This window comes from Toxotes jaculatrix, chromosome 13, assembly GCF_017976425.1.
Source record: "Toxotes jaculatrix isolate fToxJac2 chromosome 13, fToxJac2.pri, whole genome shotgun sequence".
In the NCBI taxonomy this organism is placed as follows: Eukaryota; Metazoa; Chordata; class Actinopteri; family Toxotidae; genus Toxotes; species Toxotes jaculatrix.
In genome coordinates, this window is record NC_054406.1 from 1642058 (window position 1) to 1667166 (window position 25109).

The window sequence follows — 25109 nt, forward strand, 5'->3', positions numbered from 1 at the left end:
ACATAAAGCAGCGTCAGCGTTTAGTCGGCTTCATGTCAGAGGGACGGATGTTGATAGAGGAGAGGAGTTTGATTCTCTGGACTTTACCTGTGAAGCAGCAGCAGAGGACAGTCCAGATGAGGACGGAGATCAAAGTCATGTTTTGGATCAGGAGGATTTCTGTGGCTTGTGTTGTCATGAAGGACAGCTGTCAGTCATCCAGTCTTCAAGTCTCAGGACTATAAACTCTCCCAGAGCACTGGAGCATGGTGCTGCTGATGCAAAGTGGCTCTATGGAAATGCTCTGACTGACTCCAACAGATATCAATATGATGAAGCTTCTGATTAATGGACAAATATATAGGAATATGTTTTATGAAGGCCGCCCAGTTAGCTCAGTTGGTAGAGCACCAGACTCAAACTCTTGAGGTTGAGGGTTTGAGCTCAACTCCAGGTGTTACCACCTGTGGCAGGTGCCATAGGATTTCGATGCATTGTGGACTGGGCGGCTGTCACCCCTGCGACCTGGGCGTGGACCCAGATGATGACACGAATATTTCAGTCCATCTTTTCGTTTGACCATTGTCTTATTTTTCTGGAGACATTTTGTTTCCAAACTTCTCCTTTAAATTTTGTTTTATTAAATAATTATATATCTCATCTGTAGATAATGTATATCCTGCACTTGCTGCTTTTACACTTCTGGTTAGATGCTAAACTGCATTTCGTTACCCTGTGCTTGAACATGTGTAATGACAATAAACTTAAATCTAATATAATATAATGTGGGTGACTGTCATTGAGCCACCAACATCAGAGAAAACCTACAGTAAAAATCTCACATGTTGAAACAGTCAGAGGTCGTTTAGTCATATGAACGCCATATATGTCATGAGAACCAGGTCCAGACATGGACCTGGAAAAAATCATTGTCATAGCAACCACGAAACTTCTTTCTCTCACTCATAATCTGATCTGAAGCAGGTTTTCTTGCGACCCTCATCCTCTCCCATGTACAGCAAATCTTGTCACACATTATGGAATCATCATGTCCCCTAAGTTACATAAAGTTTCTAAATCCCCTTGGAAATTGATGAACATATAAATTTCAAAGGATGAAATTTGTTCTCATCTCAATAGACATTAACAATGGCTGTCTAACATCTGACATTATTCCAAGTCATTTTAATCACATTAACTGGTTAAGTGAAGATTTCTGCTAACACATGAACCTGAAAAATGAACTTTACCTGCATATATTGGCTTTACCATCAGATAATTCAGAAATGCAAATGGATAAAGAATGTTTCCTTCATATTTAGCCAAGTTCACAGCTCATTCTCCTCACTCCCTGAAAGCAAGATATGCACAGTAATCATTTGTTCAAAATTAGGTTTATTTAAAATGAAAACTGAAAGAACTCAAGAAAAACTTATTTAACACAAGATAAAGAACCAACAGAACTCAACAAGCTCTTAATTTTCACGAACGTTTGCCTTTCCGACCTGCACGTGTGCGCTGACTTTTGATGTGGAGATTCAGGGGGCGACTGCCTGGAGGCTGGCTGGAGGGGGTCACGGCTGAAATGCCGCTGGGCAGCAAACGGTTTAGAGACACAAAGGTTTTGTGGTGAGAAGGGGCTGAATTGTGCCCCATGACCTCTGCCATTCGCTCCAGCCTCCTGCTCATGGACCACAGAAGGGAATGTGTGCGGCTCTCCATCTGACGGAGGCTCCTCTCAAAGCTCAGCCTCATCTCCATCATCTCCACCTGCAGCTTATCAAACCAGGCACGATGAATATCCAAGAAGTCCTGATAATCCAGCCCTGTATCCCTGTCCTTCTGTGTTGTGGCACTTTGTGAGGATGTGGTGGCATATGGGGACGTGGTCACGTGCGAGGGTTTGGTGGTAAATGGGGACATGATAGTGCGTGAGGGTGTCATGGCATGTGAGGACGGAGCTGAGTATGGGGACACGGTGGCATGCGAGGATGTGGTCACTTGTGAAGATGTCGTTAGTTCACCGCCTTCCTCATCCTTCTCTGACAGATCGGCAGGATCTGGTGCAGCTGACAAGAAAATTTGGTCATTGTGTCGCTTCAATTTTTTAAAATAAAGTTGAACAATGAAATTCTAGTGACATCTTCAGGTAACAAAGCATCTCCTCTGAAATTTCAGATTCTGATGTTTATTTTCTATCAATGGCTGCTGACAGTAATTCTCAATAATGATCTCTTCTCAGCACCTCCACATATCTGCAGCTGCCCTTCATTATAACATTTCCACTCTCACTTTCTTTCAGTTCAGTTGGATACTCACTCTCTGAAACATCCACCTCCAGCAGCACCTCAGTTGAGCTGTTTTCTCCGAGCGGGTTCCCAGCTTGACAGACGTAGAGTCCAGCATGTGACAGCTCCAGGGAGGGTAAAGACAGCACCTGTCCTGAGCCCACCTGGAGCAGGTCGCTGGAAGCGGTCCTCCTGTACCAGCTGTATCGATCTGCTGCTGGGTTTGCAGCACTGCTGCAGGTCAGGTTCACAGTGCTGCCCTCTGGCAGGCCGCCCGTGAGGCTGACCTCAACTGATACGTTCACTGGAGCATCTGTACAAAAATCAAACAGACAGCTGTTCAGGTGTTAATCACATTCATTATACAAGTTATAATATTCCTCCCTGTTTGGGGACGGCACAAAGTCTGGTGAGCAGCTCTGAAACTAGGACACAACAAATGCAGGAAAGTACACTGAGTCTAAATATTTAGAGTAATCAGTGTTAACACACAGTTAACCTGTTAACCAAAATTACTGACAAATAATCAGTAAATGGTAGATAGTGAGCAGCAATAGGCTCCACCCTGGGCCAGTTCTAATATCATATTATAAACTTGTCATATTGTTAACCAGCTTTGTTTGAGACTGAAATCTCCTGGTTTTGGATGAACAGAGTCAGTGTCTTTTACACGATGTCCAATTTACTTTAATTAATTTATCATTCAAAATAAATAAATAAAGAAATAAAAAACAAATGATCACATTAATATGCTCACAGTGAACATCCAGAAACACAGCATTGCTGTGCACTGACTCTTGGCCTTCAACAGCACACGTATAATTCCCAGCATCCTCTGCACCAGCCTGGAAACGGGGTGGTCTGGCCACTGGTTGCCCATTTCTGAACCAGACAACTGGGGTTTGTCTGGGCAGTTTGTGGGATGTGTCACAAGTCAGCGTCACATTCTGTCCTTCTCTCACGTGGTCAGGTTGCACACTGGCAGTCAGACCTGTAATGAAGAAACAGAGACAGATACTCAAATGAAAAAAATTCAAACAAAAAACAAAATGTGTGATTTCTAAAATTAAATTTTCAACCTACCAGGTGCAACTGAAGGCTGTGTTATCAGTGCAGATGAAAGTGGGGGAACTGAGAAAATGAAGAGGAAACAATCTTCAGATTTTAGTCCTGATAACATCAACTCTGGTAGTTTCGTGTCACGGTACATCACATCTGTACCCCATCTGGACCAGGCTGTCGCTGCCTTTCAGTGTTGAATAAATTGCTTAATAGTGACATCTTCTGGGCCAAAAGCATCATTGCAGATGTGTCATTGCAGGGCACACTGAAGATAACATCAGCATCGCAGCAGTGAGTGAAGTAAACTTTTTCTTTAATCAGATCAGATCTTGTAATAATAATTAAAATATTAATAATTTAAAGCCAGTGCTATGGATGCAGTGCTCACAAATGGCAGTGAGGTTGAAGGGGGCGCTCTTCTCCACCTCCAGATGGTTGCCAGCTGTGCAATAGATGGGACCGACCAGGTCCGAGGTCTGAATACCACAGATCGTCAGCGTACTGGTCGTGCCATCCTGCAGTGAAAATCAAATCAATGGGATGATTAGCAAAATGAATAAATAACTGATTGAATTACTGAGTTAACAATTACAAGTTAAGAAAACGATCAAACAGAAATAGCCACATATACTTCATAAATCGTTTTTCAGTGCAGCACAATCCAAATTCAAATCTGATGTGATAAAAACACATATGATGTCTCGCCTCTTTAATGCTGAGCCGTGTTTCATCTGCCACAATAGGTGTGGTATCATTGATCCAGGAGAATTTGATGAATGAGCCCTCGGCAGAGCAGGTGAGAACCACAGTGCTGTTAAACTCTTTGGCCCGGATGCTCACACCTGAGACTGGCTCTGCAGGTAGAAACAAGGTCACTTGAATGGTGAAGTGGGTCTGAATGGTTCATTGCATGATACTCACAGTGCCATGGCTCCTCTTCTACATATAAACACACAGAAAAAAAGTGTCAGACAGTAGCAGGCCTCAGAAAAAGGCAGGGCCCATCCTTGTTCTAAAACTGTGTTGTCAGCATGTATAATAAATTGCTGTAAAAAAAATGCACTTGTGAGAACCAGTGTATAATCATGTTTGTATAATGACAAGACTAGACAAGCCTTGTTCAGCTGGGTGGTGAACTGAGGCTTTGGGGAACAGCAGAGACACAAGTTTTTGACACGACCTCCTGTCCATTAATGGCACTTGATCTTCTATATGTGTAGGCTCCAAAAAAATATGTCCCAAACATGTCAAATGAAAGTCAAAAGGGAAACATAGGACAACATTTTCCATGGGTGGTGTGGCAATTTTGAGTATAGACCTTCAACAATTTTTCAGTCTGGAACAAGGTGCCTCACCCACTGACCAAAACTGTCATCCCTGGAGCCATGTAGCTTGCACGGGTGAAGACATGACTGAGTACATAGCCTTCCTGGTGGAGGTAACACACAATAGCTCACCCAGAACTTGGAGCTTGGTCTCTCCAGTCTTCAGACCTTTGGCGGTAAGGATGTTGGCGTAATATTCCCCGTTGTCATTTGCTGCCAGAGGCCCCAGTGTCAGGAAACCGTTGGTGCGGTTCACCGTCACTCTTCCCCTGTAACCCTCCAACACAATGCTCTTCCACTCTTGGCTCGCGGTGACAACCCGGATCAGCTCGCTCCCGCTGTTGAAAAACCAGGCTATGTCAATGAGCTCCTCTTTGGGATCAATCAGGGTTTTGAAAGTCACATTTTTGCCCAAGACCGCATCCACTGGACCCTCAGGCAGCGCGTACAACTCACAGCATCCTAAAATAAAGCACACCAGATGTCAGGTTCATGTTTGATCCGTCACATATGAAAAATGAGTCAAAATCTACTCTGTACTGTTTCCAGCTGCTGAGGCTATAAAACGAGTGCTCACAAAAAAGGACTCACCCAGGACTCGGAGCATGGTCTCTGCAGTCGTCATCTTTATGGAAGTAACCATGGTAGCATAATAATACCCCCTGTCCCTCGCCCTCACAGGCCCCAGGGCCAGGAAACCATTGGTCCGGTTCACCAGAACTCTCCCCGTGTAACCTTCAGCCACTGTCTCCCCTGTTGGCGTTACCGTGACGATGGGTACTAGCTCATTCCCGAGGTTGAAAGACCAGACAAAGGTGATGAAGTTGTCTTTGAGATCAACCAGGGTTTTGAAAGTGACGTTTTTCCTCAGAACTGCCTCCACTGGACCCTCCGGCAGAATATCCTGCCCCACGCAGCATCCTGAAAGAAAACACAACATTTAAAAGGTTTGAGTGACAAACTGTTTTTGCCTACGGTGCCTCTAATGGCATCAGCATGTTTAGCTTTTGGTTCAAGGATTTCTCAGGACTGAAAGTGCTCTAACAATCCTGTAAGAACATTATCTAAGCAAAAGCAGAAGACTTTTTTAAATGTTCAAAAAATCTAAGTGTGACGAGTTTCTAAAACCTAAACTCTAACTATAAAATACATATTTTACTCTCCCTGAATATTGCCATAACGAGTACATTTTCTGTAAACAAATCACAGACCTGCAAAAGAAAAACCCAAACTTAACACAAAACAGCTGCTCCCTTGAAAAGCAAATGAATAAAAGTGTTGTTTTTTTTTACCGATAAAAGAAAGGAGAAACAGAAAAGACTTCATGCTGAGCCGATTCACTGGGCGATTTGTGCCTTGCATGTCAAGGCAGGACACACCCAGGAAAGGTGAACACACACACAGACAAAGACACACACGCTTAATATAAAAATGCTGCGTGTATAACACTTAATCTCACTTAATCTCATTTATTAGGAACAATCCTTCAGTTCACACCGCCCACCATGGGTGTGTTTTGGTGAAAGAAGATCCTGGGAGTGTGAAGTGGGGATGGTGGAAATAAACCAAGTAAATAAGGGGAAGAGTGAAGTCCAGAATCTGAGGTTTTCTGCATGGAGTTTGGTTTTTCAGGTTATTACACGCTGTTTTTTCTTTGAATCAAAATCAAGAAGTTGTGTTTAAAAGAATGTGCGTGCATGTGCATGTGCGTGTTTACACCTGGGCGTGGTCGACCTACTCTCTGCTTCCCGGCAGATCTCCCGCTCACCTGCTGCAAATGGGCCACGCCCTCGGCCAGCGGTATAAAGACGCCGGTTCTTCTCTCCGTTCTGTTGCAGATCGACTTTTATCGGTTTATTCCCGGTGTTGCGTTTCCTCGTGCTTGCACCGGTCCGCGTTCTGCCCTCAGGTTCACCTGTACCTGCCCCTCTGAGGGGCTCCTGTCGGCTCTTGTTCCTGCACATTTCTCACCCAGTCTGCTCCCTGGTCATACTTCCTGGACACCTTTCCAGTCTGCCTGGTACCGTCCCCGCTGAACTGACCCAGGTCCCATCCAATCTGCCCTGTGTCCTGTGTCCTGTGTCCTGAGTCCTGCCTTTGGCTCCTAAAAGACTTGGCTCTAAGCACACATCCTGCCTTCAGGTCTTTATGTCAAAATACACATCATGTGTAGTGATTGATTTTCTTGTACATAGAAGCTTCTATGGCAATATTATGTCTTGTCATTTTAAAATTTATCATTAATATAGAACTGTATTTATACTGTCCCTGCTGTCCCCTTTTCCTTCTATTATTTTTGTTGTTTGTTATTGTTGTTGTTGTCTGTGTCTTCTCCGTTGATTACACGTTGTCCCCCATTAGGGCTTTTATTTTGAAACATTGAACAGGGCTGCATCCCACCGGTGCCTGGCTCCACCGTGGGGCGTCATGGAGGGACGGTTCATAAACAGTTGCAGCAGGGGAGGGGGGAGGACTCCGAGCCTGGCTTGAATATTGTTGTCCACTCTCAGTCTTCACTGAAACTTTATGAACTTTTAATTCCTGCCACCGTTTTTTTTTTCCTTCCAGCGGTGAAATGACGGCCCCCGGCAGCTCTGCGGCCTTTGAGGGGATGTACTCCCAGCTGATAGAAGACGAGCGCACTTACGACGAGCTCAACCGCAGGACAGATGTGGGACACAGCGGTAAGGACCCGTCACCGCAGAGCACACATCTAAGACCCGTGTCACCAGCAGGGAGTTTAAACCAGCTGCTGGTTTTCTCCCAGTGATTACTGAGTTCACATCGAGACACTTTCTCCTCTAACTTCTTCTGTTTATGCTTTAGGATCAGGAGAGAACCGGAAACATTTACTGTATTATATAACCTTAATGTCGGTGTTATATTTTAGTTTAGATTAATGTGGGCTGTAATTAACGATTTTTAATTATAAATTCATTGTTTGCTATGATAATAATTATTATTCTTCATTGTTCTTCATGAAACACTTTTCAAACAAAAGTTACAAAGTGCCTTAAATACAAAATACAGAAAAAACTAAGAAGAAACATCCAAAGATGTTCAGTTTACATTGATATCAGACAGAGTGACCTAATCAATTAACTGATTAATTGTTCCAGCAGAGTAATTATCCATTTGTTGACTTGGCCTGTGACTGTAACAGTCAGTAAAACACTAAAATCAAAATGTAAATTCTGCAGGGCTGCAGCACCAATGTTTTTCATCTTTAAAGAGGATGTTAAGTCTAAAATGGCAGAAAATAGTGAATAATAGGTCAATATTTACTTGTTGCAGATATAACAGTGTCAGGGTACATGTCAAAGTACAAGTGGCACGAAACTGGAACACAGAAATGCCAAACTAGGTTTGAGGTAACCAGAGCACCAGTTGATTTTTACACCACAAAAATGTCCATAAGTTCATTTAAATAGTCATAATAATAATAATAAATCCTGAATCTGTGTGGGAATAAATGGTGATTACTGCCTCACATCCAAACAGATCACAGTCTGCTTTGTTAGATAATATCAGCACATTTCACATTTCCCACGTCCCAGACGCAGGTCTGACATATGTACAAGTCTGAACAGAGCAGAGGACATTCCTCTGTGGACACAGCTCCATTCAAAAAAAAAAAACATGTAACTGATCAGTCAGTGTTAAGTGCATGATGTGGAGCTCTAGAAGCCAAGAAATAGCAATTACATCAAAATGTTGATTTCAGTCATTCGTTTACCACACAGCTGTTTCACTTCCTTTAATTCAACAATACAGACGCACAGTGATGTCAGCCCCATCATACATCAGCACACCTTTCTGCTGACTGGACAGTTCCTGTCACCAGTGACAGGTTGAGGGGTTATTTAAGGGCATTTGTGTTAATATTCTTTGTAATACATAAAACAAAATTACCCATAAGCTTTAACCCAGAGGTGAGAAAACAGGAACGGCAAAGTAAATTAATGTTTATTTCGACACAGGAAGGAATTTTATTTTGATGCAGTTTGAAATTGAATAGATGGCACTTTGTTGTTCATGCCCAGGTAACAAAACACTGTCACTCTGAGGTAATGTAACTTATCTAGTATAAGAAATTTTGCCTCACTGTCCAGACTAAGGCTGCAGCTAACAGTTATTTTTATTATTATTTAATCTGATGATTAATTAATCATCAGGAGATTTTTGGTATTTCTGCTTGAAAAATTACTGAAATGATTATTGGATAATTTCCTATCGATCAGCTGATAGTTTCAGCCCTCGTCTATAATGAGGTAAATATTATTATTAAATATCTCTGGTTACATGAGACCATTGCTGGCATGAATCAATGAGTGGTTCATTAATTTTATTTGTCTGGACCAACCCCAAACAAGCAGCAAAACATCTTTTAATTAACACTCTTTCCCGCCTTTGCTGTCTCCCTCTCGCTCAGTCTCCCCGGTGAAACTGCCCCCCAGGATGAGCGGCCCCGGGCCCTACCGCTTCACCACCTTCTGCCTGGCTGCGCTGTGTGCCATCCTGTTGATCGCCATCGTAGCTGTCACTGCACACTGTGAGAACACAACTGCCAGATATCACTCGGTCTTTGCTCAGTGACATTTATTGTGTGACCGCTGGCGGCACAGCACAGAGATTTTGTTTTTGATGAATGGTTTCTGATGTTATTCGTCTCACCTGTTTGACCCTTGTGAACCTGAGGACACACATGCAGGCCGTGAAAAACGAGGATGGCATGACAAAGTTTTGTTCAATTCAACCTTATAAGAATATTTCTAAGAAAGATAACCTCAGAGTTCATGTGGATCAAACAGAGAACGTACCTGCTTTTTGCTCCGTGCACAGATATTGACACTGATGTTATTGATAAACACTTTAAAATGTCTTTATAGCAGCGTACAACTACGTTATACTGTGTTTTAAAACCATTTATTAAATGTATATACACAGCTTAGAAATGCTAAATAGGCAGATTTAAAGTTAGGTATTACCCCAGACACCAAACAGGAGGATATTAAATAAGCAGTGGCTCATGACTCAGGTCATTATCACTGCAGACTGTGAAAATTCAAAACTGCCGAATGAACGATTTCACAAGAAAAGAGGATCCAGTGGTTTGAACCTTGCGACACAGAATTTCCAGGCACATTTGCCAACAGTATGTTCTGTACAAATTTAGCACATGAGCCTGTGTTTGCTCATCATGTTAAAGTCGCACTGTTAGGAGGCTGAAAAGCAGAGCCAGAGTTAGACAGTGGAGGCAAATAGATCCAAGTATCAAGTTTTTAAAGGTGATAAATGGGCTGTGGATGAATTGGCACACTTTGGCAGGATGTCGTGGCAAAAACAAGTAAAATGACAATTTTCTTTGTGAATTCACCTCAATTTGATTAATGTTCAATTTTTTTAAATCTTTCATGTAACAGATTTGTTTAGTTAAATTTGTGTGGCCTCATATTTTGACTGTTTGATTTTGTTAATAAATCTCAAACTAAATGTAGTTAGAGTGCTGACGTTTGCATTCAGCTCAGTGCTGCTATGACTAAGAACAGCTCATATACCTGGTCGTGTGGTGAAAATGATATTTATATGTGTAAACGTTCTGGTCTGTCGTTCTGTGTGTCCCACAGATAAAAACAAACCTCAGGGCGGTGGTGCAGTGACCCCAGAGATACAGAAGCAGACTCAGGATGTGAACATGTCGGCTCTGATGTCCTCCGTCAGAACCCTGCAGCAGGAGAAAACGCAGCTGCAGAAAGAGATGGACGAGCTGCAGGCCAAACTGGACGCCATGATGGCCTCTAAAGGTACACAACTTTACATTTGTACATGGATGTGTGCTTGCATTTTGTAAATTTATTCCTCACCAGTCTCTCCTCAACCTGTCATTCATCAGCACCTGAGGTGATGAAACCGACGGGGGCGGCGCCGGCCCCCATCGTTTGCCCCGTGGATTGGCATCTCTTCAACAACAGCTGTTACTTCATCTCCAGAGACTCGATGGATTGGCCAGACAGTCAGTCGTTCTGCCAGAGCAAAGGAGGTCACCTGGCTATCATCCACACGGCCGAGGAACAGGTACACTGACAAGCTGCTTACACTGCTGCTTGGTTTATTTTGACTGAATCTCATACTGATACTAATTGTGGGGTTTTACAGAATCATCCAATATCGACATCCTGTGATGAACGTGTTCATGAATGTCTCCTTTGTCCGTATGTGTTTCCTGTCAGACGTTTGTGTGGGATCTTCTTCCCAGAGGCCACTGGAACGCCTACTGGTTTGGGATCACTGACGAATACACGGAGGATAAGTGGAAATGGGTGGATGGCACTCCACTGGTTGGAGGGTAAGTTCACTTCCACACTCCCAACCTGCTCAGCACCAAACTGCGTACTGTGCTGCAAAGGAAGGTGGTCAGTCTGAACCAGTCATAAAAACAGGACACACACACAGACTGACTGACCACTGGACTTTTACCTCTGTTGAACACAACACACCTACGGACCACAGGTTTGGCCTGGTTGGGAAAAGGGGAAGTAAAAGAGACGAATGAAACTTCAACACAATACTTCCTTTTTAAGTGGAAAGCCATCCTCTCTAAAACATTTTTAGAGCTCAGGAACCAAAATAGGAACTGAAGTTCCTTGTTGGCAAAAATGTTCCTGAATTCCACTGAAAATTCTACTTCTTCAACACGATTATGGGCCAGAAACCGTCTTTATTTTTAGCCACACTTGGAGCATGGTGTGAGGGATGGCAGCGTTGGTCCAGACTGAGGTATCTCGACAGCTACATTCATAGTTCCCAGATGATGAATCCCGCTGACTTTGGTGATTGCTTTACTGTCCATCTAACGGCACCATCAGGTCAAAATTTCAGTTTTTCCAATAAGAGTAGACTTGGTTTATGAGCAGACGAATGAAAGTCCCATCTGCCTCAGCTGTTCTTTGTTTTTACTGCTATTTAGCAAGTGTTAGTATGCTAACACTAAACTAAGATGGTGAATATCTTCTATACCTGCTAAACATCAGCATCGTCATTCTGAGCATGTTAGCATGTAGCTGAAAGTCTACGTGCAGCCTCACAGAGCTGTTAGTGTGGAACCGTCTTTTATTATAACTTAGTCTTTTAAAAATAACTTCAAATCATCAATTAATTATTAACATTTTTAGACACAGATCTGCTGATCGGCACAGTGATCTGAACTTTTCTCCGTTAAATTCTTTTCAAATGGAATATTTTGGGGTTTTTTAAACATAATTTGTAATTATATAAACCTGTTAATGAAGAAAACAGTTTCTATCCAAAGCTGTGGTTTATTCATCTTCTTTAGATGTAAATTAATAATAGAGTCTGGAAGATCAGTACAGAAATGATGAAGAGGACAGTCAGTAAAGAGTTAAAGGTTCAAGTTCCACATGTGAGAAAACACCTGGAGGGAGGCAGGGCGGTGCAGGTGACCCTGACCTCTGACCTCTGACCTCTGACGAAAAAACATGTTAGAGCCAGAGAGGGAGCAGTGGAAAAATCCGTTAGAGTGGGTGGGACAGACGTGTGATAGATGTCTATGTCCAGAACACAGCACATACTTTATTTACAGTATGGACAGTCAGGCTACATTATAAATAGATTGTAAACATATATGAAGAACATGACCCAGGAGGAAGTGGAGCAGCCGACCAGACCTGAGCCACACGACCTCCTCTCCACCACAAACCACAGCAGGCCGCTATGTTGTACTTTCTTTTTTCTTCAGAGTTTCATTCCTGTCTTGTGCCAACTCAGCAGATTTTCTAATAACCATCTGATTTTTCTTCCTCATTTTGAAAATATGTGTTAATGACTAACCCTTTTTTCATTCCTCTTTTGCCCTCTCATTCCTTCCGTTCCTCTTTTCCTGCTGAGATATTTTCTGTTTTGTCCTCACATGTTTCTGACTTGGCTCAGATGTTTTTGGATGACTTGACATTTGTTGTAAAAATTAATCTTTATCCACTTTTCCAATGTCTCTCTCTCTCTCTCTCTCTCTATATATATATATATATATATATATATATATATATATATATATACAGTATATATATATATATATATATATATATATATATAATAAAATTTAAGGATGACATGTTGCTTACCAAACTCTCTCTCCTTTTCTTTCCCTTTCTCCTAAATTTAGTTTCTGGGAGGTCGGCGAGCCCAACAACCACATCGACGAGGACTGCGGCTACATTGTGAAGACACTGGTGCTGGAGCGAGTGGCGACACGGAGCTGGTATGACGCCCCCTGCATGATGAACTGGCCCTACATCTGTGAGAAAGAGATGGGCACCGGTGCCAGCACCGCCACGCCACACTGAAACATCAACACCACTTACCAAAGCGTTGCACCACCGTGAGACTTAACGACTAAAATAACATTGGTTAGAGCTGCATAACCTCACTCAGTCTAAACGTCATGAATACTAACAAACACACAGGAATCGGCAGTTAATGGTAATATTTCTCTTGACCAACTTAAACTGTTATTGTTGGAAGTTATTTCACAGCTTGTGATTCTGTTCTTCTCCAGTTATATTCAGTCGAGTTACATATGTGATTCCTTTTGATGGAACTGCACTTTAGATATTTTTTGTAACTGATTTACTCCAAACTGAAGTCTTTACTGCTTTGCTGAAGTTTTAACGGTGCAAACTGATTTAGTAATTCCCCATTTGAAACTGCAGGTTACTAAGAACTTAACAAACTTTATTTATGTAAAGTTTTTGTTACTATTATGAAAAGCAGCCAATGTGAGTACCAGCCAATTTCATCAGTCTTTTATTTGGTAGACTGAAATAAACAAATACAAATGCAATAATAGCATTTTAAGAACTTCATCACACCTGAACAGGAGGTCAGTGGCTGCAGTTTGTTGTTTATCAGTTACTTATAATTTTACATATAAAAATATTTTTACACATAAAAATATACATATATATATTTTTTAAACAAAAAGCTGAGCCACGTTCTGAAGGACTGCAGTGCTTCTACGACTCAGTGTGAGCGAACGTGTGACGTGGTCGTCGTCCTACAGTGTTTCTGTGCCTTAATAAATAATAATTATAGATAATTAAAGTCATATTTTCACCTGCTTGTATTTTAGAATTTATAGACGAGGGACTCAAGATAACGAAAAAGAAAGAAAGGTAAAAGAAAGGTAAATATGAGCGAGTGTCGGTATCTGATCTAATCTGCTGTTACCTCAGTGAGAATGATCAGTTTGAATTTGAGGCACTTTTGTTCTGTTGATTGAGTCTTAATTAATCAAATATGTGAAATTACAGAAATGTGCCATGTGAATCTTAATTTTCTTTTTTTTAATGTCTCACCACACTTTACCCATGTTTGTTTACACTTAATGAAATAATTTTTTAAATATCTTATCAGCTCAAATCTGCTTCACTCAATATTTTTGGAAAATGGATGAAAGATGAAAGATATCAACCGACCTTCTGTAATGTCTTCTCTCAGCGTTGCTGTTGTTGTCGTTGCCCAGCAGGTGGCAGTGCTAACACAAACAACCTATAGTCAAAATGTTGAGGAGGTGGAGAGAAACTAAAGCAGATTTTTAAATTCTTTATGTGAAATATTTCCTCCTGCTGTATATTTAGAGGAGAAAGTTTGAACTATTGTGTGTTAGGTAAAAAATAAAATCAGGATTTGAGAACAAAGCCAGAAATTTTAAATAGAAAACTTCAGTTAATCTTCTGATTACAATGCAACGAAAAACAAACAAACAAAAAAAAACCATTTACATTTACAAAAAAAAAATGTTTGTTTGACCTTTTCTACCTCGACAATGTAGATTCCCTTCAGGGGTTTTATTAAATATTTTCCAATTCAGTCTCAGTCAAATCAAAAATAAATGGAACTTTACTGTTCAGACCAGGAAATTCACTGGTTTGGAGAGCAACAAAATACACAGAATAAAACAACACTTTTATTCTGAAACAATACTTCAACCTTTCAACTTCAGCTTTTCTCATGTAGAGTTTTATTCACAGTATGTTTTGTCCCTATTAGTTAGGTGTTCCTCCTTTAAAATGTACTAATGTACGTCACCTATACAAAGCAAGAGAGTCAAATCTCCCCCTGACATGTCACCTCTTCTGTCATCACGTCCACTTCCTGCCTCGTCAAAGTGGGCTAAGAGCGTCCCTGAATGAAGAAGCCAAAGGTTGGAGGGGTGAGGGGTTTGTTGAGTGCACGGTTTATACTCCTGCTTCCCTCCTGAGCTCGTTACCACAGGGAGTTATCAGGAAGTCAGCTAGCCCTCTTCTGTCACAGTTCATTAGCCCGGATTACAGGCGGAGAGTCACCGAGAGAAACGCTCAGGCTCGTTACCAGCTCTGTGTAATAATGTCAAACAATGAACTGCTGAGGAGTAAAGGCAGATTTCAGTTCTCTGCACAAAAAAACCCCACACACCGACACTGTGAGGGACAAACCCCCAAAAAAAGCACGAAAGCAAACCTCAGGTGGTCACTAATGAAGACTTGAGAATGAGGTTTGAGTTATGTAGTTGTAAAAGTAGTTTTCAAATGCAGGCAAAGCCAAAGGGAGTCAAATAAAAGCTGGTTCTCTGGTTGCTAATTAGAAATGTCTGGTTTCATCCTTCCAACAATGGAAACGTGGTTGGCTCCCCCCAAAAAACAAAACAACAACATTACTAAACAAAACAGAAAAAAAACCCTAAAATAAACACACATTTACTAAATGAATTTTCTTGAAGTGCGTGTACAAACCTGATGTGTAGTTTCCTCTCCTTCCAGACTTCTCCGTCTGAAATGGAAATTTATGTAACAATATGCAACAAGCAGACGTGGTATCAGCCGAATAACTGGACGTGTTCAAACTGTGTTTTGACACTGCACCTCCTGATTAAGCACAGATGCAGGAGTCGCCTTTAAGCTTTTTCCAGTTTGGTTTATATTAATCAGCTGAGCACAGTGACTTGATTTGATTTCATACAGTAGAGGGACAGAAAGTTATGTGGACCCTGCAGACATTAAAGCTGTGTGTGTTTGTCTCATGGACAAACCACCAGGTCAAACAGAGCTGCGTAACACTGATGTTGCTGCATGACGTCACCAGGACTGAGCCAAAAAAACTGCCGCTAAAAAAAGACCCGGCCTGAGGAGACGCTTAATCTGGAAGTCCCCCATTAGAGGAGGCCGTCAAGCATCACTGGTGATCTCAGCTGGTGCCCACGATGCATGAGGGCGAATGGTGGATAAGCAGGATATTAAACCAATGAGAACAAGACTTGGGGCTTAGAGCTGCAGTGTAGTAACCAGGCTACCTTACCTGAGTCTGAGCACAGAGGAAAACAGTAGGAAAACACTTCCCGAGTGTTTCAGCATCTTAAGCAGGCGATCAGCCAACTGGCACGCTGTCAATAAGAGACAGTTAAAGTCATCTAATGTTTTCAGTTTACCCCTCAGCGTCCCGCTGTGCACACGCACCGAGCGGCAGAACTCGTTCTTTGAATCACCTGACCATAGATCTTCCATTGTCAGTGATGCGTTAACCCTCAAGGCTTCTCACGCTGAAAGTTCAGTCGTATCTATGGAAAAAATTCTTAAATGTTAAATGGTGCACTTTTGCCACAAATTCCAGCAAAAATTTTAATGTAGAAGTTTGAATGAAATCTGAAATAAAATCAAGGTAATATTTACTGATAATATTTAGTCCGAGTTTCTTCACGTCTCACAGGAATTTACTGGAATCTAATCAGATCTTTTCTCATCAACAATATGAGTTTTGCTGAAGTCAAATCAAATTAAAATTTCAAGTTTATATTATCAGACCACTTCAGAACTTATAAACACGAGTTGAATGAATGAAGTGCTGAGAGTTCGCTCTGCTCATTAAATGAGGCAAAATAGCGGACATCCCAGCATGCACTGTTTGAGAGAGACGTCACTGGCTGCAGCCACAGCTGTAGTGTTTGTTCTTCATTTCACTCTTCAAATTGAGAAAATGAACCAAGACAAACTTCACACAACAGACCACATTAGGTTTGTTGAAATGCGAGTTTAGATTCAAAGAAGCACCAACAGAGTAATTTTTACAAAGTCAAATAAACAAGACAAAGGTTCCGAAAAGAGTCAGTTAATTTAGCCGAGCTACATTTGCAAGTTCCAACAACTTCCTGAGCAGTTCAATAAATCAACAAATCTAAGTCGACCAGGAAGAAGGGCCTACACAACACGCAACATTTCATCAAGATAATGTTGGTGTTAGAAGAACAACTTGTATTTTTTGACCTAACATTTTAAGGCAGTTGTGTTTTTAAGTTGAAAGTTAGATTTCACGGTGTGGAATGTGGACACTGGAGATTTAACTAATATCACATTACGCCAGATCATTACTCGTGGATTTCCCCACCTCCCACTTTTCCTAGAAAAAATAAAAACACTTTGGAAATCTCCTCTCAAGCCACAAGTCAGATTACAGGATGTCGGGGGGGCGGACCAAAGGAGATCAGCTCTCACCAGAGACCAGTACCTGTTCTCTGAGTCGTGGCTCGACCCAAAACCTTCCTCCTGTACCATCTCACTTTTGGCAGCCAGACACGTCTGACCTCCTGCATTTCTACCTGTCTCCTTAGGTTTCATTTGACCATTTCATTTATCTGTTCTTCTGACATTATCTCCAGACGGCACATGATTTGGTCTGTGGAAGTTTAAAATATGTTAACTCCTTCTTTAGCAGCTCACAGCTCATTCTGAGGCAAAACTACATTTGATAATACTACATTTGATAATACTACATACTACCTTTGACTCTTGATCCACTTTTCATCCCTGCCTTCACTGTGTGTCAGGTGTGACGCACGTTTAGCCTGACCTGCTCTAATTCCCTAACGAGATTGGCCATCCCCGGATATCCCATTAGACCCTGATTAACTGGGCTCAGCTCATTAGCTCTGACAAACCAATTCACCCCGTCAACCTCCGCCTCAGACTATCCATCCCCGCTCCTGCATCCTGACAAAAAGCATACGCTGCAAAGCCAAGAAGCAGGACACAATGTCACCCCACTGGGACACTGTTGACATACATGCATCTCAGGAAATAAGGATTTGATGGATCAAACATATAAATGAGTTGTTGCAATTACTCGTTTTAGTTCCTAATTCAATAAAAAAGTTGTCTGAATGTGGCACATTTTGCATTTCTTTACTTCAGGCTTTTAGTTTCCTTTCATTGCACCTGAAACTCGTTGAAACTGGCTGGTTAAAGCACGAAGCGAGAGCGTATTCGTTCATTTAATTACGTGCACGGCTGATGCGTCACTTTCCCTCCTTCAGTGCCTGATGTTAGTGCAACAGGTGTCGTTTCTCTGCACACTCCCACAGTCTTTTTCCTCCTCTCTCATATTCTCACATTTCATCTCCACCTGTTCCCTTTCTCTTCCTGCCTTGTTCTTTCATTTCTTCACCTACTCTTGTCTTTTGACCTCATAACCTGATTTTCTTCCTCCAATCGGTTTACCAACCTCCTCTCACCATGCTCCCTCTCCCCCTCTCTCCCTCTCTCTCTCTCTCTCTCCTTCCCTCTCTATTTCCATCTTTGAGCTTTATCCCCTCATCCCTTATCTCCTTCATCCCCTCCAATCCTCATCTGTTCTTCACTGTGGAGGAAGGGAGAGAGCAAGAGAGAGTTTTTCACAAGTAAGCTGATAGCAGTCTGCCGGGGGAGAGCGTCGGAGGAGCCAGTGAGCAGCTTGTGCACCCTGGGACTGTGGAATCTAAAAAAGCTCAGAGAGGCACTCAGAGCCGGAGGTGTCTGGGACCAGGAGCTGCACCGGTGCAGAAGAAGAGAAGGGACCACACAGTGTGTGGAATCGGTGAGTTTCTTCTTTTATGCTTCTGTACTTGCATTCTTCAGGTCCTTCCTTTGCTGCTGGAGATCATTTGGAGCTGCGCTTTTGGTTTTTGAGGGAGTTTTAAGAAAAACAACGGATTTTTGCTTCAGGGAGATTTTCAAAACATGACGTGCACCTGAAACTTCACGGTGCGACACAGGAAATTTGTGGGAAACCTGCATATTAATGGGAATCTTCTGCACATGGATGCAAGCCATGAAATGTAGTTCCAGCTGGGGTTTGTGCATTTGCTGTGATTTTGGAGAAGCACAAGCTTTTGTCCTTCACATCTGAGTTGTTTCATAAAATGCAGCTGATCTTTCATGCAAGAAGGCTGCTCCGCTCCAAAGTCTCCCAGTATCTTTAAGGAATCTTGAAGCATCGATTTTTTTGCACACAACAGAATCATTTATCAGTCCCGTGTGAGACTGCATCCAATATGATGATTCCTTAAACCCTTTGAAGGTGATCTTTGGATTGAAGGAAGCTGCCAAAGAGGATTGGTGCCTCAGGTGTAGCAGCAGTAAGCTGCAGCCTGATCTGTCACACAGGGCCAAACCTCATCCAGCTCACTTCGTCTGCAGATTTCCTCTGTCATGTTTGGTGCCTCTAAGGTTTCTAGTGCAAGGTTTGTCTCTGTCTTGGACAAAGATTTTCCTGACAATGTTCCGCTGTGGAAAGTCCAGGTTTACAGTAGATGCGTTTATGGAGACATGAAGGCATCGTCATTTACCTCAAATGAGACAACAGGGCAGCAGAAGAGGTGCTGCCTGACTGTTTGGACTGTCACAAACCCTCCACATCTCCCACCGTCCACATCACCCTCCCTCCCTGTCTCTGATCCCGAGGTAAAGAGCAGTCAGTAATCGGATGACAGAAGATTTGACCGGTAAAGCTTCCCTTAAGATCTCCTGCCGGGATTTAAAGCCCTGTAGCAACCCACCCCAAACCCCACCACTACCACCATCACCACTGCCCCTCCTGTATCTTCCACCCTCCATCCTGCGTCCTGTCACAGGTACCTGCACGTAGGCCACAGCTTGAACCTTCACCTCTGCTGTGAAATGGATATTTTGAACTTATTATGCGAGACACATAGGCGGGGCTGCGAGTGTCCATTTTCAGTCTGTTCATCCATTAAGCATTTAGTCAATGAAATGTCAGAAAATAGTAGCATCACACAGGGCTTTTGGGAAATGATACTTAAATCAAAATCAAGGAAGAATACAGATGGAAAGGACAATGAAGACAGAGTGTGAGGAGTGAAAGTCTGAATGAAACATTAGAGACACAGACTCTTTACCCTTCGCTCTTTGTTGTAAGCTTGACTGTGATGTTGGTGACTGAAAACTTTCAGCTCTTGTTGTCTCTGTGCCAGACAACTTTAATTTAACCTGAAATATTACGGACAAAATGTTTTGCAGAGCTCTTGTGTTTAATCCCCACGCACTGCTACACATCAATGTTCAGGAAGATTCCTCATTCCTTATTATTTGTTTCTTCTAATTATTTTGAATTGATCAGAACTTTTACTGAGCTGCATCATTCAGAAACGTACTGATACGGTCCAGGACCTTAACATCACACACTCCATGTACCAAATATCTTTTACATCTAGAGTAAAATCTTACGTAGGTTTCACTTTCTTCCTGACTAATTAATGCCTCTCCCTTCCTTCTTTCCCTTCCTCCTTTCATTTAGCTCTTTCTTTCCCTCCTTTGCTTCTTGCCTTCATATTCCTATCCTTCCTTTCTTTCCTATATTTACACTTTAAAGTTATTATAACAAGTTTATTTCTTTCTGAAATCTTTCCTTCTGTCCTTCCTGCCATGCACAGTATTTTCCCTCTCTTCGTCCTTCCTTTTTCCTCCCTCCCCTCCCCCTGTCTGTCTTCCTCACCTCTCCCTTCCTTCACAAGGACAAATATGAGACCTAACAGTATTACAACTTTGGTTCAGAGAGGGATTACACCTGTCAGGTATGTGTCTAATCTTTCCAGACTTGATGGTTTAATGGCAACACGAGTGACCCAGATCAAGGTATCAGGGTCACTGAGTGATGTTCAGACTGGTCAGTGGACCTTTGTGTCCCTGTGCAGTACTGTCATGTACTGCAGCTTCAAGCTGTCAGGGTCAGACATGATGATTCTGACCGCAGTGCTTTTATTTTACAAACTGGAACCACACTGTTCACCAAAGGGCTGATGTGCTGACTTGTCGATATCTTGCACAACCTCTCATTTTTCCCCTCTTCCCTCTTCTCTTCCCTTTTTTTCCTGTTACAGAGTGACAGTTTTGTTCTCCGTCAGTAACATCCCCCAGCAACCGTCGCCATGGCAGCTGAGAAAGCTGAAATGGATGCACTGAAAAAGGAGTGCGATGGCCTCCGTGCACAGATTGAGGTGAGCGGGTGAAACACACAGTGTCTCCTGTTGGAGATTGTTAAAATGTGTGGGAGCATCACGAGGCCTGATTACAAACGGCGTGAGGTGTGAGCTCAGAGAACGACTCTGTCTGGTTTACTCAGCTTTGTTGAAGACTCACTAACACAGGGACAAAGGTTGGAGATGCATGTTTTTCACTGGACAGAGACAGAGAGGTGAAATGAAACTGAGCTAGTTAGCTAATTCCATTACACTAACACCAGGGCTATTATCATCCCCTGTGGATGATACTACCTCTACTACCACCAGTCAAGTACTTTTAGATAGAAATGTGACTGTTACTGGTTCCAGTGCTGCTTGTAAACCTAAACATCTGACTGGTTTTTCCCCTCTCTGACTTCTCTCCCCCAACATGTCCTTCCCTGTGTGACCACCAGGCGGCCCGTAAGGCTGTGAATGACAACAGCATGTCAGGAGCTTCAGGGGGTGTGGCCGCAGTGGGCCGAGTCCAGCTGAAGCTCAGGAAGACGCTCAAGGGTCACCTGGCCAAAATCTATGCCATGCACTGGTCAGCTGACTCCAGGTGAGGCGTCCCTCCATCACCAGACACCTGGTATGACTATGAGTAGTTTAGATTTAAAAGTTCAGGTAAGCTAAGGCTCCTCTATAACGTCAAAAACTTTCAAACTCAGTTTTATCTCGTGTCTCTCACAGGCAAATGGTCAGTGCATCACAGGATGGTAAGCTCCTCATCTGGGACACCTTCACAGGGAACAAGGTGAGGTCCCGCACCATGCCGCGTTAAATCTGAATCACGAATGTCTCATCTATGGTGCTCACCAGCGATCGTACCTTTATTCCCAAGGATTTCTTAAACTGTGCTCGTGGCACAGAGAGAGTCTGACATCTGCCAACCGGACCTCATACAGTTTACAAAACAAGACAGTGATTACAAACAAGCAGCAAACCAACAGTTTAACCTGCAAGAAATGCGACTTTCTTCAGCTTAATCTCGCTCTGATTAGTTGGAGCCGTTTGCCCCACCTGTAGGAGTTTCTAAACCTCAAATAGTAACATTAGTCTGGATTTCAGTGGTGAGTTCATTAACCAGTGGTGGTTTAACTCCTGTTTCAGGGGAAAACTTCAGATTTCAAGATATTGAATATCTACAGCTCTCAAACACTGGTTCCAATGAATCCATGTAGGTTACAGCTAAATACAGACGGAGGATGTAAATCAACTAAACCTTTGCTTCCCAGTTGGTTGCTGTCCCACTAAAGTCAGCCTGGGTGATGAGCGTCGCCTTCGCCCCCTCTGGTAACCTGGTGGCCAGTGGTGGTCTGGACAACATCTGCACAGTCTACAACATCAAGTCTGCCAGCCCCAAGACCCTCAGGGAGCTGGATGCCCACACAGGTGAGGATGATGCCGGCAGGCACCGTGTCGTGTCCCCAGGTGGCTGCAGATGGAAACAGGCAACAGGACAGTACATGCAGATGCTGACTAAATGCTCGCCTGTCTTTCTTCCTCCCAGGTTACCTGTCCTGCTGCCGTTTCCTTAGTGACACTGAGATCCTGACAGCCTCTGGTGACACCACCTGGTGAGTTTATCACAAAGCGTTTTGTTACACTGTGTTGGTAATTGGAACAGAAGAAGTAAACTTCTTTTTGTGTTTTGAATTTTTGTCTTTTAAAGAAAAAATATTTGTTCGCTGACAAACTTTAATCGAACTATGACTTTCAAACATAAATAGTGATTAAAACATTTTTAACATGTTTAAAGCCTGAAACAGTCAGACCCAATGATAATTAGATCTGATCCAAAATGGAGTCCATCTGTCCATTCTTTGCAGTTTCCTCTATAACCCACCGTTTCATCTCTCTCCTCCTCTCTCCACTCAGCTGCCTCTGGGACTTGGAGACTGGCAAGCAGAAGGTCATCTTCACCAACCACATTGGAGACTGCATGTCGCTGGCTCTCTCCCCCGACATGAACACCTTCATCTCTGGAGCCTGCGACTCTCTGGCCAAGCTGTGGGACCTGAGGGAAGGGGCCTGCAAGCAGACCTTCATTGGACACACCAGCGACATCAACGCCATCGCTGTGAGGATCTCACAAACCATCACATCACACACACACACACACAAGAAAAACACCTTCAGCTGATTGTTAAAGCTGCAGCCACTTTGACCCAATGTGTTCAGTGACTGGTGCAGAAAGAGGCAGGTTATGTAACACACGAAGCCAAATGCTCAGCAGTAACTGAACATGCAGACAAATACCGATCGTATGTTCTTCTCTCGCCGCTTCAGTTCTTCCCCAGTGGAAACGCCGTCATCACAGGCTCCGATGACTGCTCCTGCAAGATGTACGACCTGCGCGCCGACCAAGAGGTGATTAACTACCAGGACACCAGCCTGAACGCCGGCGTCACGTCTTTGGCTCTCTCCAGCTCAGGCCGCCTTATCTTTGCTGGCTACGACGACTTCAACTGCCACATCTGGGACTCGCTGAAGGGAGAGAAAGTTGGTGAGTAACAGCGGCAATTTTATACAAAATCAACAGCACATCAAAGCAAGGTAGGAAAGATCTAATGAGGAGATCAGGCTGAATAAAGGTCTGTCCTCTCCTCTCCTTCCTTTCCATGTCCTTTCCTCTCCTCTTTTCTTTTCTCCCTTCCTCTTTTTACTTACTTCCGGTCCTTCCTTTTCAATGCCCCTACCCCTTCTCTCCTTTCTTTGCCTTCATTACTTTTATATGTCTTCTCCTTTTCTTTCTTTGCTCTTTTAACTTCCCCTTCTGTCCTCCGTGCTCTGCCCCCCTCTCCTCTCCTCTCCTCTCCTCTCCTCTCCTCTCTCCTCCTCCTCCTCCAGGTGTGCTCTCCGGCCATGACAACAGGGTGAGCTGCACCGGCGTCCCCGATGACGGTATGGGCGTCTGCACAGGATCCTGGGACAGTTTCCTCAAACTCTGGAACTGAGGCATCCCGGTGGAGGAAAACACCAGGAGAAGGAGAGGAGGAAGAGGAGGGGGATGAGAAAAGGAGGAGGAGGAGTAAAGGAGGAAAGGGGGAGGACAAGGGTGAAGACAGGGAAGAGAAGTGAGGCTGGAGGAGAGTTGGTCCAGACCTTCCTCTCTTTCTTTCTCCCTCTCTCCCTCTTCCTCGTTCATGTATGCAAAATATGAGAGGTTGTGAATGTGTCACATTGTACAAATGGCATCAGGTAAACAGTGAACGACGCGTCCCGCTGTACGTTTTACTATGTCGAGATGATGATTTAAACACGGGAAAAAAATAAACATTTAAAAGAATAGCACATTATTCAAAATGATTACTGAGCAGAGAATGAGCTCCTGTTGAGAATGTCAATTAAACACATAGATTTTTGACAATAAAAAAGAAAGAAGACATGAATATTGAAAATAACACTGTAGCATTACGGATTTTATTTTTATTGTCTCGGAGATCTTTGACCTGTAAAAGAGCCCTGCACTTATTTAGATGAAATATTGATATGTAAATTTATTTGTATTTTATAGTGTAACATGTTAGAGTTGATGTACAGTGTCTTTTCTTTTTTTTTTTTCTTTTTTTTTTTTGGCTGCACATATCCAGAGTATATGTGTACGGTAGGGCCGCCATCTTGGGTCCCCTGCAAACAACCAGCAGACTTTGATCCAAGATGGCCGCTGTTTCCCGTCTCACCATGAAAATCCGAAGATGTACCCAGAGGATTCAAAGGTGGAGCCAGGCTGGCAGGCTGTGAGACTGGCTGCCGGGTGGTGGACTGGCCTGTGAAACACTCTGTAAAGACCTGTAAACTTTATTTTACTCTCCCAGGTTCAGCTGCATTTTGTAGAACTTTTACACTTGTGCAGTTCCTCTGTAAAAAGACAAAATGTTGAAAATCTTTATAATAAACATAGAATTCTGCATTAACACCATGTCAGAGTCTGTGTGTTTGTGTGGCTTTGACCGAGCTCAAAAACAAATGACATTATCGTGTGTGTGCAGACCTCCAACCTGCTGCTGGAACATGTAAAAACTGAAAGCCGTTTTTTACATCCGTTCCTACAGTTGCAGCTCTCGAGCTCTGGAGGACAAAACAGCCTGAAGCAAAGTTTCATTAACAAGGTCAACGTCAGCTGCATGAGTC

At 42.9% G+C, this 25109-nt stretch overlaps 3 protein-coding genes and 1 gene segment (V, D, J or C); 2 read left to right on the forward strand and 2 right to left on the reverse strand.

Moving 5' to 3' along the window:
- The window catches only part of LOC121192057, a 45032-nt gene extending 44893 nt beyond the window's left edge, over window positions 1-139 (reverse strand). The window contains 1 exon segment of the V gene segment in view: window positions 88-139. Within this exon segment, the coding sequence occupies window positions 88-139 (52 nt within the window).
- A 1223-nt stretch (window positions 140-1362) lies between these two features.
- Window positions 1363-6618, reverse strand: LOC121192150 (neural cell adhesion molecule 1-B-like). Its single transcript, XM_041053720.1, has 9 exons — window positions 6423-6618; window positions 5246-5575; window positions 4787-5116; window positions 4035-4183; window positions 3718-3844; window positions 3351-3398; window positions 3025-3258; window positions 2299-2580; window positions 1363-2048 (listed from the first exon to the last, which is right to left on the reverse strand). Exons 1-9 carry the CDS (start codon window positions 6616-6618, stop codon window positions 1462-1464), a joined length of 2283 nt encoding a protein of 760 aa, XP_040909654.1. The 3' UTR covers window positions 1363-1461.
- A 497-nt stretch (window positions 6619-7115) lies between these two features.
- LOC121192193 (C-type lectin domain family 4 member E-like) lies at window positions 7116-13996 on the forward strand. Its single transcript, XM_041053771.1, has 6 exons — window positions 7116-7338; window positions 9087-9206; window positions 10282-10458; window positions 10548-10729; window positions 10885-11000; window positions 12834-13996. The coding sequence occupies exons 1-6, from the start codon at window positions 7230-7232 to the stop codon at window positions 13012-13014; spliced, it is 885 nt and encodes a 294-aa protein (XP_040909705.1). The 5' UTR covers window positions 7116-7229; the 3' UTR covers window positions 13015-13996.
- A 4496-nt stretch (window positions 13997-18492) lies between these two features.
- gnb3b (guanine nucleotide binding protein (G protein), beta polypeptide 3b) lies at window positions 18493-23932 on the forward strand. Its single transcript, XM_041053324.1, has 9 exons — window positions 18493-18550; window positions 20853-20969; window positions 21389-21534; window positions 21666-21729; window positions 22211-22367; window positions 22486-22552; window positions 22854-23055; window positions 23265-23481; window positions 23826-23932. The coding sequence occupies exons 2-9, from the start codon at window positions 20901-20903 to the stop codon at window positions 23930-23932; spliced, it is 1029 nt and encodes a 342-aa protein (XP_040909258.1). The 5' UTR covers window positions 18493-18550; window positions 20853-20900.
- Window positions 23933-25109: the final 1177 nt, after the last annotated feature.